Source organism: Ichthyophthirius multifiliis (genome assembly GCF_000220395.1).
Source record: "Ichthyophthirius multifiliis unplaced genomic scaffold scaff_1120509251142, whole genome shotgun sequence".
NCBI lineage: Eukaryota > Ciliophora > Oligohymenophorea > Hymenostomatida > Ichthyophthirius > Ichthyophthirius multifiliis.
Genome location: NW_004086164.1, coordinates 8,618 through 23,232, shown reverse-complemented (window position 1 = coordinate 23,232; position 14,615 = coordinate 8,618). Strand labels below are relative to the sequence as shown.

At 16.4% G+C, this 14,615-nt stretch overlaps 3 protein-coding genes across 3 annotated transcripts, besides 11 other annotated features; all 3 read left to right on the top strand. All coding sequences in view use genetic code 6, as the record gives it.

Moving 5' to 3' along the window:
• Positions 1-1,363: 1,363 nt before the first annotated feature.
• Positions 1,364-1,397: a microsatellite.
• A 121-nt stretch (positions 1,398-1,518) lies between these two features.
• IMG5_148010 (RNA binding motif protein 34, putative) lies at positions 1,519-2,616 on the top strand (the record flags this gene model as incomplete). The annotated part of the gene is made up of 2 exons (XM_004031005.1): positions 1,519-1,919; positions 2,025-2,616. The coding sequence occupies 2 exons, from the start codon at positions 1,519-1,521 to the stop codon at positions 2,614-2,616; spliced, it is 993 nt and encodes a 330-aa protein (XP_004031053.1).
• Positions 2,617-4,063: 1,447 nt separating this feature from the next.
• Positions 4,064-4,098: a microsatellite.
• Positions 4,099-4,328: 230 nt separating this feature from the next.
• On the top strand, positions 4,329-6,000 carry IMG5_148000 (hypothetical protein; the record flags this gene model as incomplete). The annotated part of the gene is made up of 5 exons (XM_004031004.1): positions 4,329-4,401; positions 4,463-4,604; positions 4,644-5,025; positions 5,069-5,180; positions 5,963-6,000. 5 exons carry the CDS (start codon positions 4,329-4,331, stop codon positions 5,998-6,000), a joined length of 747 nt encoding a protein of 248 aa, XP_004031052.1.
• A 1,698-nt stretch (positions 6,001-7,698) lies between these two features.
• On the top strand, positions 7,699-7,917 carry IMG5_147990 (viral a-type inclusion repeat protein; the record flags this gene model as incomplete). The annotated part of the gene is made up of 1 exon (XM_004031003.1): positions 7,699-7,917. The coding sequence occupies one exon, from the start codon at positions 7,699-7,701 to the stop codon at positions 7,915-7,917; it is 219 nt and encodes a 72-aa protein (XP_004031051.1).
• Positions 7,918-8,167: 250 nt separating this feature from the next.
• Positions 8,168-8,221: a microsatellite.
• Positions 8,222-9,501: 1,280 nt separating this feature from the next.
• Positions 9,502-9,543: a microsatellite.
• A 96-nt stretch (positions 9,544-9,639) lies between these two features.
• Positions 9,640-9,681: a microsatellite.
• Positions 9,682-9,915: 234 nt separating this feature from the next.
• Positions 9,916-11,050: a microsatellite.
• Positions 10,061-12,560: a microsatellite.
• Positions 11,428-11,469: a microsatellite.
• Positions 12,050-12,491: a microsatellite.
• Positions 12,124-12,562: a microsatellite.
• Positions 12,563-13,717: 1,155 nt separating this feature from the next.
• Positions 13,718-13,749: a microsatellite.
• Between the last annotated feature and the right edge of the window lie 866 nt (positions 13,750-14,615).

Below are 14,615 nucleotides of genomic sequence, written 5' to 3'. Positions count from 1 at the left end.
TTTTTTTAATTAAATATTTTTAAAACAATCTTATAATATAAATTAATAATTTCAAGTTTATTAAATTATACTATTTTATTTATTTAAAATATTGAAATATTTAGTTTTGTTATAAATCACTATAAACATATTATTTTGCATTTAATCGGAAAGTCTTTTATAAATCAGATTAATATTTATTTAGCTTATAAAAATTCTAAATTTAGGAATCTTATTATTTTTCTTTAAAATGTATTGGTACTTTCAAAGAGTTTTATATAGAATTATTTTATTATTATTAATTTTCTAAATTAAAATAATTATTATATTTTTAAATTATATGTCATTTAGTATATTCATTATATTTAAAAAATATTGGATTCAATTTTTAAATTAAAATTATTTGTTTATCTTATAATTGTTAAAAGATAAAGATAAAATTTTATTCCTTTGCGTAAAATATATTTGTCGGGTTTACATTTTCAGTTAAAATCTTTTGAAGTATAAATTTAGATTTTTAAATTTTTATAATTATTTACATCTATATAATTATCTTATATTTAAGGATTTTAGTTTTGAAATCAAGTTGCTCTTCCGATTGATTTCATATGAAACTTACTTCTGTAAAAATACTTCAATTTTTTTATAAATAAATTATTTTTAATATATTGTTTATTATTATTAATATACAATAAATTATAAATATCTTAAATTCATATTTTTACATTAATATATATAAATATAAAATTTTAATAATATATTAAATGCTTATATTTTTGATATTATCATCATTTTTTTTAAATAAAATTAAATAAATCAGTTTTTTTATTGGAAATGCACTTGAACATATAAAATTCTTACAAATTCTATCTAAACAATAAATCTATTTTATATTTATTTATCTCAGAAAAAGCTTTATTTCGCCTTCTAGAACTTCTATAATGCGCAAAAGACCCACTAAATCTCTTTAGTAATTACTTATTGTATAACTTTTATTGAATTTATAATTATTTCGAAATTTTGTGATTATTCAAAAGTATTATTTTTATAAAACTTTTTTTTTTATATATTATATATATTTACTTTTTTAGTTTTATTTTAGTTGATAAATTCGTATGAAATATTATAAAAATAATAAGCTTTTTAAATCTGAATAGGTATCATTTATGATGTTTTATTTTAAAAAAGAACATATTTCTGATAATTATATTTTTTATATAAAATTAGAAAATTTATTAAATAGGAATATAAAATTTATTTTAATTTGTTAAAATTTAACTAGAAACTTAATTTTCTTCTATTTTTTGATATTATTTGAAATAATTATATGTTTTTTTTGTCAACATTATTATTAATTCATTAAAAAATTTAACTACTATAAACCTAATTAATTTTAATTTTAATTAATAATAATTTTATAAAATTTTTATAAAAAGAATATCTAAAAAAAGTTAAATAAAAAGTATATATTTATTGATTTTATTATATAAGCTAAAATATATTTTTATTAAATTTAATTAATAAAAAAATATAAGAAAAATGAGTGAATCATTACTTACAAATTTGTTATAAAATTAAAATAAAAAAAGCTTAAAATTATAATAAGTTAGTAATCTTTTTGATAAGTAAATTACATAAATAGTTTAACCTACAATATAAGAATAAAACTAAGATAATTAATAATAATAAGAAATAGATTTAGAAAAATTATAAAAAGAGGAAGAGTAAAGAACTGTTTTTGTAGGAAATATACATATAAATGCAAAATCTAAAGATATCTAAAAAATATTTAAGTAATATGGAAAAATAGAAAAAATATGGTTCCGTTCAATTCCAGTTGAAAAAAGTAAAATTGGAAAAAAAGCTGCAATAATGCTAAAATAAGTAAAATATGATTAATAGCAAAATTAATAATTTTTTATTAAAAAAGTATAAAGAAGGTGCAGATTGCAAAACTGCTTATGTGATGTTTTCTTCTGAAGAGGAAACTGAATATGCTCTACAAGCTAATAACATTGAATTAATGTAAAAGCATATAAGAGTAGATAGAGCTGGATAAAAAACAGTAAAAAAAATATATATATTAATTTATTTTTAAATTTAAAAAAGCTTGATTATACAAAAACTATTTTTATAGGAAATCTTCCTTTTTAAATTACAGAAGAAGCATTAAGAAACCATTTTATTGATTGTGGAAATATTTAAAACTTAAGAATTATTCGAGATCCTTATACCCATAATGGAAAAGGCTTTGGTTATATATATTTTGAGGATATTTTGAGTTTTAAAAATGCCTTGCTAAAGAATGGAAGCCTTTTAGAAAAAAGAAGTATAAGGGTAAAGAAAGCAGTGCCTGAGAAAAAATTAATTAAAAAATAAAAACAGAGAGACTCTAAAAACTAAGAATATGCTATTTAGAGGTTAAAAGTAAAAGAATAGAGATAAAATGAGTAACAATAGTTTTATTAAAATAAAAAAAGATTTGTAAAGAATAATAACTTTTAAAAAGATAAAAATGTTTTTAATAATACAAATAAAAAGTTTCTACCAATTCAAAAGAAAGTAAATATTTATAAAATATTATTACTTATTTAATAAAAATTTAAAAAAAAGATTTTTAAACCTAAAAATAATTGATTTTTAAATAATTCAAATATACAAAATTAAGTAAATATAAATCAGATTGTTATGAGCATATTGTCATTTTTAAATTAAATAATTTTATTTTATATATCAATTTATTTTTACACATCAATATAAATGATAAAAACAATATTATAATTGCTTTAAATAAAAAAATGTATATTACTTTAATAAATATACTATTATTGTTATTTTTTTGAAAAAATATAATCATTAAAAAAAATATTTTTTTTAAACTAATTATATATGTTTTTTTTATTAAAAAATCGATTTATCAATAATTTCATTTCACTTTCTATATATTGAAGATAATGAAGAATTTTTTTTTTTTTAATGTTTAAAGAAGAATTTTGATTTAATTTTTTTATAGTATTATCTGTTTTTAATGATTTATTATTTGCTTATTTTTTTTCATTTTCAAGCATTTTTTTTAACTTATTAAATTTAATGTTAAAATGTTCTATAAAATTTGAATTATCTTATTATTATTTATTTTTCATTTAAGTTGTTTATTATATTTCATGTTTTTTTTTATTTGATTTTTTGACTATAGGAGGCTTATTTTATATATTTTATTTGCTAATATTTTCTTTGTTTTAATTAATTTTGAAATCAGAACCCTAAAAAAATTAACTTTAACTATTTTAATTAATTATTTCACTTTCCTCTTTTTATAACTAACTTTAATTCTAAATTTATTTTTATATTAAAAATTAGTTTACTTATTCAGTATTTTATACATATATTTATTATTAATTTTATTATCTTTGTTTTTTTTTAAAAAATAAAATATATATTTATTATTATGTACCTCGAAAATTCTATTTTTTATTTAAGGATTTCATTCTCTTATTTCAAAATATTAATTTCATTATTATTTTCGTTTTATTTATTATTTTATATTTAAAATTTAACTTTTAATTAATTATTTTCTTGTTTAAGTTAGTAATTTTCTTTTTCTAATAAATTTATTCTATCTTCGAGAATTGAAGTCCTATTTAAATATAACTCTTACATTTTTTTTAATTTTTAAAATAGATTTTCTTAATTATTGTCAACATAAGTATTAGGAGAAATGCTTTATTGATAATCTTCATTATTATTTATATTATTAGAATATCCTTATCTTATATTTTTTATATTATTAAATCTACTTTATAATTAAAATATTTATTTATCTAATTCATCACTATTTTTTATTGAAATTTATGAATTATTTAAATTTTAATCTTATTGATTAAAATTAAATTATGCATTTTAGTTAATATTAATATTATTTTAGGATACACTTTTTTCATTAAAATCATATACTAAAAGCTTTTTATTAGATGATGGGCATTTTTTTAATTTGTTTTCTATATTTAAAAGAATCTAATTTGTTTTTTCAATTTATATTAAATTTAAATCTATGTTTTATAATTATTATTGGTTCATATTTAAATTTATATAAATATTTTTTTTATATAGATTTTTTTTAATGCACTTTTAAAAAATAAAAAAATATTTGTTTAATTTAAATATAATAATTAATTTTTTTAAAAAAATATTAATTTTATATTATACTTGTAATAAATTATATATTGTTTTATATAATTTTATAATTTTTTGACATAAAAAATTTTATTAAATTCATATCATTATATTTTTTCTATTTTTAATCAAAAAATAATATAAATTACATAATTAATTTTAAATATATAAAAAAAATGAATGAAGATGAAAAAGAACTTTTTAAGTATTTACATCCTCCAGCAGATGTCTATAATATAAATCATGATTGTAAAAATTTTTTTAAAAAAAGATAATTTTAATAAAGAAATTACAATTATTATAAAAATAGAAAACTATATTTTAGCTAAAAAATCAAATGGAAAAAAAATTAGAAATATTTTTTATAATGTGACGTTGACAGATCAAGAAGAGTAAGAAATTAATCAATTTGAAGATTTTTTAAAACAATAAAATATTAATCTACCAATAAAGTATTAAATACAAAAAATTTTAATAAAAGAAATAAAAAGATGGGAAAGGATAACAAGTTTAAAATATTTATATGTATAAGACTTTAATTATAAAAAATCATTTGAAACTATAAAAAATCATATTTAATGGTTAAATAATTAATAAATTTAAAATCCTTAACAATAAATAATTGATAAATACTTAAATGCAGGTTTTATTTATACTTTTGGAAGAGATAATCAATACAGACCAATTGTAATAATAAATGCCGATAAGCTAAAAGCTTTGAAAGCTGGAAAACAAGAAATGGTAAATATAATTGCTGCTCTATGTAAAATATTGAATACTGTTAATAAATATATGTTTGTTAAAGGAAAAGTTGAAAATTGGATAATTATAATAGAAACTAATGGATAAGGCTTATTTGACTTAGATTTTAATGTTTTATTTTTTATTTATTAAATAAAAAAATCAATAAAAAAAGGCTTTAGTTTAGTTAATTAACTGTATGACTACTAATTACGTTTGTATTTTACATAGATTAATAATTACGAACCCAAGTTGGATTTTTAGATAAGGGTGGTAACTTGTTTCTGGTAAAAATAATATGCGAAATATTTTTTTTATTTTTTTATTTTTTAAGCTTTTTTAAGATAAGATAATTTAAATAAAATATGTTTCTTGTCGAAAGACTAGTTTCATTAATTTCAATCTTTTGGAATAAATGCTGACTAGCTTGAAGAAAAATATGGAGGAACAGCTGAAAATTAAACTTAATTTTGGTAATTATATAATATATTCAAATATATAAAATTAAATTTAAAAAAATATAGGCCTCCAGTAAATACTTTTTAAAAAATAGATTAACTCCATAATTAACACGATTTTAGTTAAGAATATTATTCTTTTTAAGATCTTTCTCATTTTTAATCTGGAAATTTTTTAAATATACTACACACATAATAAAATGAATAAAATAATGATTAAATTTTAAAAAATTAAATTGATTAACCTAAATATAATTGTTAATGTTGTTTGTGAAAAGAATCATTATTTTTAATTTATTTATAATTAACAAATATGATTTTTTTTTTAAAAAAATAATATTAAATTTTTTTTTTTTTAACTATTAAATTAATTATATTTAAATTTATGATTCATTGTTTTATGAAATCAGAATCATTAATTTTTCCTAAATAAGCTTCTATTATTTAACTAAAATTCTAAGTTTTAAATTAAAAATCAAAAACAAAACCAGGAATTGAAATAAAAATGTTAATATTAGTATTTTAACATTTTTTTTTCAAAAACTCAATAGTTTCATCAATAATAGGTAATTAAGGTATTTATTTGCTAATTTTCTTTCTTTATTGTTTAGTAATGCTCCAAAAATTTTACTTTGAATTACTCATTTGAGTTTTAAAAAAATCAAATAAAGATTCGAAATCTAATTATATATCTACTCCTTTAAGTAGACTAAATAAGCTTTAAAATAAATTCTTTTTCCTTACTATATTCCCTTTTTTTATTTATTTAATTACATTTTTACTTAAAATTTGTATAATGTATTGATGGATGTATTATGTTATTTTTATTTCAGCTTTAAAATACATATTTTTATACAATTCGTTGTGAAATACAACGTCTAAGTCTTCAATAAATTTTTTTATGTCCAAATCAGATTTAAATTAAATATTAAAGATTAAACTTTAATCTTCATAATTAAAATTCTTGATTAATTAATTATATTTATCTAAAATATCTTATACAATATCTATTTATGATGTTATTGATAATAGAATATAATTTTCTTCATATAACTCTAGTTTTATGTCTATTAATTTTAAATAAACTGAAACTTAAGGGTGAAAATTCTCTACAAAATCATAAATTTTATCAAATTATTCCTATTTTAATTTTAATTTTATATTTTAATATTATGTTTTTTACTTTAAATTCATTTATGTATTCCTTTGCATTACAACATTCTATTTTTATTATTATGGAAGGATAGTTATCTTTTATTTATAGTTTTTAATAGTATTTTTCAATAAATTTTATAGCTTCAATATGGGAATAAATAAAAAAACTTAATTAAAATAGATGATCTTCTTTTTAAATATTTCCTACTTAAATATTATATTAATTAAAATGCGTATTTTTTATTTAATTTCGTTTTTAATTGTTTATATTTTGCATTTATTTTATTAAATTTTCTATGTTTTTCTCTATATTTATTTTAAAATTAAAAAGTTTTTATAAGTTTTCTTCTTTATTGTACTAAAACCATTAATAAAATTCATTAAATGATATTACTCCATCTTTATTTAAATCCATGCAATCAAAAATCTAATTAATTTTTAGAAAATAATATTATTTTTATATATATACTTTCTCTTGCTCTTATGTTGTTAACGGAGGATTAATTTCTTTTGAAAATATAGAGAATTCTTCAACTGATAAATGTCCATTTTTATTAGAATCAATATTTTCAAATAGCTATTTTATTTATTATTTTTTAGACATTATTACTTTATTTATTTTTTCGAAGAATTTTGAATTTAAATTATTTAATATAAAATCTAAATAATTATATTTTATACAATTCAAAATAAGTAAAGAATAGTATTTTATAATTTAACTATTATTAATTTATTAATGGATATAAAATAAATATTTATTTTATTCTTTTCTTAATTTAATAAATAGATATTTTATTTTGTTATATAAAACGATAATTTTTTAAAAAAATATAAACAAAGTAGTATTTATAAAATATAATTAAAAAATATATAATTATTAATAAGTTAAATTATATAACTTTTTCAAATTATTCATTTATTATCAAATATTTTTTATTTTTAAAAAATATAATTATATTAAATAAGATAATTTATTTTTTAAATTAAATATTTATTTTTACATGTAATAAGATACATATTTTTTTTTCTTATTTATTTTATTTTTTTTACTTTTATATAAATATTATTAATTTCCTATTTATTTTTATATATTTTCTTATTTCAAAATTATTTAAATTGCAAAAAAAAAAATTAAAAATAAAATTTATTTACTATTTAAATTTCAAATAAAAAACATTAATTTCAAAAAAACATGAACAAATAAACACCGTAAAGAAGTATATTCCTTCATTCACCAAACCGTAGTGGTATAGGAGGTGTTTTGTCATCTACATATCGTGCAAATTATACTTAAAACCGTAATTTGCCTTCCACAAATCCTATAAAAGGCCCAACTCCTGATCTTATGCCTAGAAATGAACGTATATCATAAACATAAGTACCTCATGGGTAAAAAAACACATATAAATGAATATATTTTAAATATATTTTAATTATTTAGACTAAGAAAAGTTAATAAAAACGCTATGTCTGTTTCTCCATAGAAGGGAGGATTATATAGTACTGAAGGATATTATACAGAATAACTAAATTAAATTGTAAGAGAAAAAAATTAGTAAATTGAATAGCTTCGATAAAAAGTTTCTTAATTGCAAGCTGAATTATAAATTTTTAAAAAAGATAAAAATCAACAATATGTAATTTTAATTTAAATAAAAAAGTATATATATATATATATATATATATATATATTTATATATTTATATATATATATACACATTTTTTTTATTACTTATATTTATGTTTATATATTAATAAATAATTTTATTTAAAATAAAATATTTTTAATATTTTTATATAATTTATTCTACATTAAAAAAGTCTGAAAATGATGTTGCTTAGTTAATATCTGAATTAGAAAGAATGAATACTTAATTAGTAAAATCTAAAGAAAATTAAATAAAATTAAGTTCTTAGCTAGCTAACTTTGAAGAACAAATAGTTATTTTAACAGATTCAAATAGAAGACTTTAAATCGAAAATGAATAATTTAAAAATAATTGTATTTAGTATGAAAGTACTATAATGATATTAAATAACAAACTTAGTTAATTTGAATAAGAAGATTAGAAATTAAAAAGAGCTGTCAAATAAAAATCTGAAGAAGATTAATTAGTAGCCAAATATTATTAATAAATATAAGAATTATAATCATTAAATAAATCTTTGGAAAGTTAAAATCAAGAAACTTCTTCTTAATTATTATTAGTAGCTGAAGAATTAAAGAAATTAAGTGAAATTAATATAAATTAGAATAACAAAATAAAACTTTTATAATAATAAATAAATGAAGGTTAAACAAAAAAACAACAAAACTAATTAATTGAAGAAAAGTTTATTTAATAATAGGCTACTTTTGAAGAGTAAAACAGAAAATTAATTGAATTAAATAAGCTTAATTAGTAATATGAAATAGATAATTAAAATTTGGGAAGATGCAACTAATTAATGTAAGTGAAAATAGAAGAATTGTGCAAAGTTATTTAAAATTAAGAAAATTAAATTAATGAAAATAGATTGTCTACATATGAAAATTAAGGAATTAAACTCTAAATTTAAGATTTTGAAAAGAAAATTAAATAAAAGGATGAAGATATGTTACATATTATTAAATAAAATCAATAATAAGTACTTGTTTTATCTTAAGAAATAACTTAACTTAACTAATAAATCTAAAATCTTTAATAAGAAAATAAAAATATTTAAAATAACCATTAATTATCTGTTTCAGATAAAAAAGGCATTGAATTATAATATTAAGAGCTTGAAAAAGCACTTAGAATGTTACATGAATAATATGAAAGATTAAAACAAGAAAATAGCTAAACTATGCAAAAATGTGTAGAATATTAAAATTAAAATGAAGAAATAAGAAGATCTTCATATGTTTAAAATATGGACAAAGAAAATATAACTAAAGTTGTAAAGTAATTATAAGAAAAAATAGATGAATTATTAATTTTAATATCAAATAAAGATAAGTAAATAAATGAATTAAATAATTAAATTACTAAATAAAATTAAGATTACTAATAATAGTTATAATAAATTTAAAGTGAGAATGAAGAATAAAGGAGATCTTCTTATATGTAAACTTTAGATAAAGAATAGTTGTAATAGGTTGTCAAATAACTTAATTAAAATATCGATTAATTAAAAATCATTATTAATAATAAAGAAAAAGAAATAAATGATCTAAATGAGAAACACAAACAATAACAATAAGAATTAAATTAAAAATATTATTAATTATTTAATGAGGCTGAAGAAATAAGAAGGTCATCGCTTATTGAAAACTAAGATAAAGAATAATTAAAAAAAGCTCTTAAATAATAAATTGAATAATAACAATATATTCTATAAAATAAAGATAAAGAAATTAACGATCTTAATAAAACTTATACCTAAAAAAATTAAGATTTATAAAAGTAATATCAATAATTAATGAATGAGCACGAAGAGTTTAGAAGATCATCATATGTTTAAACTTTAGACAAGGAATAATTATAATAAGCAATTAAAAAACTTTAAGAACAAATTGATTAATAGGCATATATAATTAAAAATAAAGACAAAGAAATAAATGAAATTAATGATAAAAGTCAAAAGTAAAATTAAGATTTAGTAAAATAGTATCAACAATTATTTAGTGAAACTGAAGAAATTAGAAGATCTTCTTATATGTAAACATTGGACAAAGAATAATTATAATAATTAACTAAATAATTATAAGAGAAAATTGATTAATAATAAATTTTAATTTAAAATAAAGATAAAGAGATAAATGAAATTACCACAAGAAACAAAAAAGAAAATGATGACTTAATTTAATAATATTAATAATTGTTTAATGAAGCAGAAGAATTCAGAAGGTCTTCATATTTATAATCTTTAGACAAAGATTAATTATAAGCTGCTCTTAAATAAATTTAATAAAAATTAGAATAATAATAATTAATTCTCAAAAATAAAGATAAAGAAATAGTTGAAATAAATTTAAACAATTAAAAGAAAAATGAAGAACTTCAAAATTAATATTAATAATTGCTTAATGAACATGAAGAATTTAGAAGATCATCATATTTGCAAACTTTAGATCAAGAATAATTAAAACAAATAGTTAAAAAACTTTAAGAACAAATCGATTAATAAATATTAATCATTAAAAATAAAGATAAAGAGATTAATGATATTAATGCTAATAATTAAAAAAAAAACTAAGAAATATAAAATTAATATTAATAGTTATTACATGAAGCAGAAGAAATTAGACGATCATCTTATATGTAAACTTTAGATAAAGAATAATTGCAATAAGTTGTTAAATAATTATAAGAGAAAATTGATTAATAATAAATTATAATTTAAAATAAAGATAAAGAAATAAATGATATTAATAATCAAAAAGCAAAATAAAAACACGAATAATAATAATAATATTAATAATTAATAAATGAATACGAAGATTATAGAAGATCTTCTTATATGTAATAATTAGATAAAGAATAATTACAGTAAGTAGTTAAAAAACTTTAAGAATAAATAAATTAGTTGTAAACTATTATTTTAAATAAGGATAATGAATTAAATGATTATAAAGATAATAATATTAAAAAATCTAAGTTAAATAAAGATTTGGAATAATAATATTAATAATTACTTAATGAAGCTGAAGATTTAAGAAGATCTTCTTAAATTTCTGTCTAAGATAAAGATTAATTACTATAAGTTATCTAAAAGCTTAAAGAAAAAATACAATTTAAAGATTAGGAAATAAGTGAAATTAATGCAAATAATTTATAAAAAAATTTAGAACTTTAAAATTAATATTAATAATTGCTTAATGAAGCTGAAGAATACAGGAGATCTTCTTATATGTAAACTTTAGATAAAGAATAGTTGTAATAGGTTGTCAAATAACTTAATTAAAATATCGATTAATTAAAAATCATTATTAATAATAAAGAAAAAGAAATAAATGATCTAAATGAGAAACACAAACAATAACAATAAGAATTAAATTAAAAATATTATTAATTATTTAATGAGGCTGAAGAAATAAGAAGGTCATCGCTTATTGAAAACTAAGATAAAGAATAATTAAAAAAAGCTCTTAAATAATAAATTGAATAATAACAATATATTCTATAAAATAAAGATAAAGAAATTAACGATCTTAATAAAACTTATACCTAAAAAAATTAAGATTTATAAAAGTAATATCAATAATTAATGAATGAGCACGAAGAGTTTAGAAGATCATCATATGTTTAAACTTTAGACAAGGAATAATTATAATAAGCAATTAAAAAACTTTAAGAATAAACTGATTAATAGGCATTTATAATTAAAAATAAAGAAAAAGAAATTTAAGATATTTCTACATAAAAATAAAAGCAGACACAAGAACTAAAATAGTAATATTAATAGATTTTAAATGAGGCTGAAGAATTTAGAAGGTCTTCATATTTATAATCTTTAGATTAAGAGTAACTAAAATAAACTCTTAAATAGCTATAATAAAAGTTAGAAGATTAAAAGATTTATATTAATAATAAAGATAAAGAAATAGTTGAAATAAATTTAAACAATTAAAAGAAAAATGAAGAACTTCAAAATTAATATTAATAATTGCTTAATGAACATGAAGAATTTAGAAGATCATCATATTTGCAAACTTTAGATCAAGAATAATTAAAACAAATAGTTAAAAAACTTTAAGAACAAATCGATTAATAAATATTAATCATTAAAAATAAAGATAAAGAGATTAATGATATTAATGCTAATAATTAAAAAAAAAACTAAGAAATATAAAATTAATATTAATAGTTATTACATGAAGCAGAAGAAATTAGACGATCATCTTATATGTAAACTTTAGATAAAGAATAATTGCAATAAGTTGTTAAATAATTATAAGAGAAAATTGATTAATAATAAATTATAATTTAAAATAAAGATAAAGAAATAAATGATATTAATAATCAAAAAGCAAAATAAAAACAAGAATTATAATAGTAATATAATTAATTACTTAATGAAACTGAAGAAATAAAAAAGTCTTAATATCTATAAGCGTTAGACAAAGAATAATTATAAGTAGTAACAAAATAACTATAATAAAAGATAGATGATTTAATTTAACTTAATAGCAATAAAGAAAAAGAAATAGCTAATTTATAGTCTTAAATAAATAAATAAAATATTGAACACATTTAGCAATACTAATAATTATAAACTGAAGCTGAAGAAATCAGAAGATCTTCTTAAATGCAAAATGTAGATAAAGAATAGTTATAACAAATTAACAAATAATTAATAAATTAAATTAATGATCAAAAGATTATAATTTAAAATAAAGATAAAGAAATAAATGATAATAATGTTAAACATTCTAAATTATAATAAGAATTGTAAAATATATGCAATTAATTATAAGCTGAAAGTGATGAATTAAGAAGATCTTCTTATGTACAAACATTGGATAAATAATAATTATAAGATATTAACAAATAATTAAAAAATTAACTAGATAATTTAATTAAATAAGTTTCTGATAAAGATAAAGAAGTTAGCGAATATAGATAATCTACATATGAAAACAGTGGATTAAAATAAAGATTATAAGATTTAGAAATTTTAATAAAGAAAAAAAATGAAGAAAATGATTTATTAATTAAAGAATTAGAAAAACTTAAATTTGCTTTATAAGAAGAAATTTCTAAATATAGTAAATAAAAGTAAGAATATGAAAGAGTTATTTAATAATAAAAGCAAGAAATTACCTTTTTATTATCATAAACATAAATTAAAGAAAAAGAATTGTAATAATTGGCTTAAGCTTATTAAGATTTAGATAAAGACTTTAACGAAAATAGAAGAAGTTCGAGTATGATTTTAGGTTAAACATAATAAGAAAAAGCTAAAATGGAATAAGAGTTCTATAGATTATAATAAGAAAACAGTAAATTAGTTTAAGAATTGAAATAAACATAAGCTAAGCATTAATTGATTATTGAAGAAATAAAAAAATAGATGGAATTGTAATTAGCTTAGGAATTGAACAAATAGTTGTTATAGGCTAAAAATGTATATGAAATCAAACTTTAGGATGCTTTGAATGAATGTAGATATCAATATGAAGAGGAACATGTAAAGAAAACAAAAAAAGCTTAAAATGATATTGAACAATTCAAATAATAATTAGAATGTATTTTTTATTATTTTTTTATGTATTTTTATAAAAAAAATAGAAACTTTAAAAATTTAACTAGAATAATAATTAAATGAAATTAAAATTAGAATGTAGTTTGAAAGATAAAAATTTGAAGAAGATAATAGATAATTTGTTTTGAAGCTTGAAAAATTAGAATAATTAAATACTTAATTATAGTAACAATTGTTATAAGCGTAAAATGTAGAAACAAATTCCTAAAAATGGAAATAAAAAATCGAAAAGTTAGAACAATTAAGAATCAAAGAAATAGAAAACATGAAATTAAATTTAGAATAATACAAAAATTTATAAGTCAATCAAAACAATACAGTTTCAGAAGCTGAAAGGACAGCATATAATACTCAGATTTAATAGCTGTAACATAAAGTATAAGAGTTGGATGAAAATTATAAAAATAAAATTATTGAACATGAAAAACTATAAAGAAGTAATGCTATTTTGTTAAGAGAAAGGTCAGAATTGAAAAACTCACTTAATAATTCTAATAATTAAGGTCAACTATAATTAGAAATATTAAATTTAAAAAATTAACTTATGGTAAATTTATTTCAACTTATTTTTACATATTATTAATATGAAGTAATTAAATGATGTAAAAGTTAATTATGAAACTCAAATAAAGAGATATGAAAGCAAAATAAGTTAATAATAAATATAAATTGAAACTTTATAAAATGAATTATAAAGATAAGTTGAACTTTTAGAAGCTAAAAAGAAAGAAAGAGATAATGCATTAAACGAAGTAAATATATTTTTTGTTTTTATATACTTAATTTTTTATGCAGGCAAACAATCTAAAAGTATAAATTCTTAACTTTTCTTCCTAAAATTAAGAATAAAATATTGATCTGTAATAATCAAAAATAGAA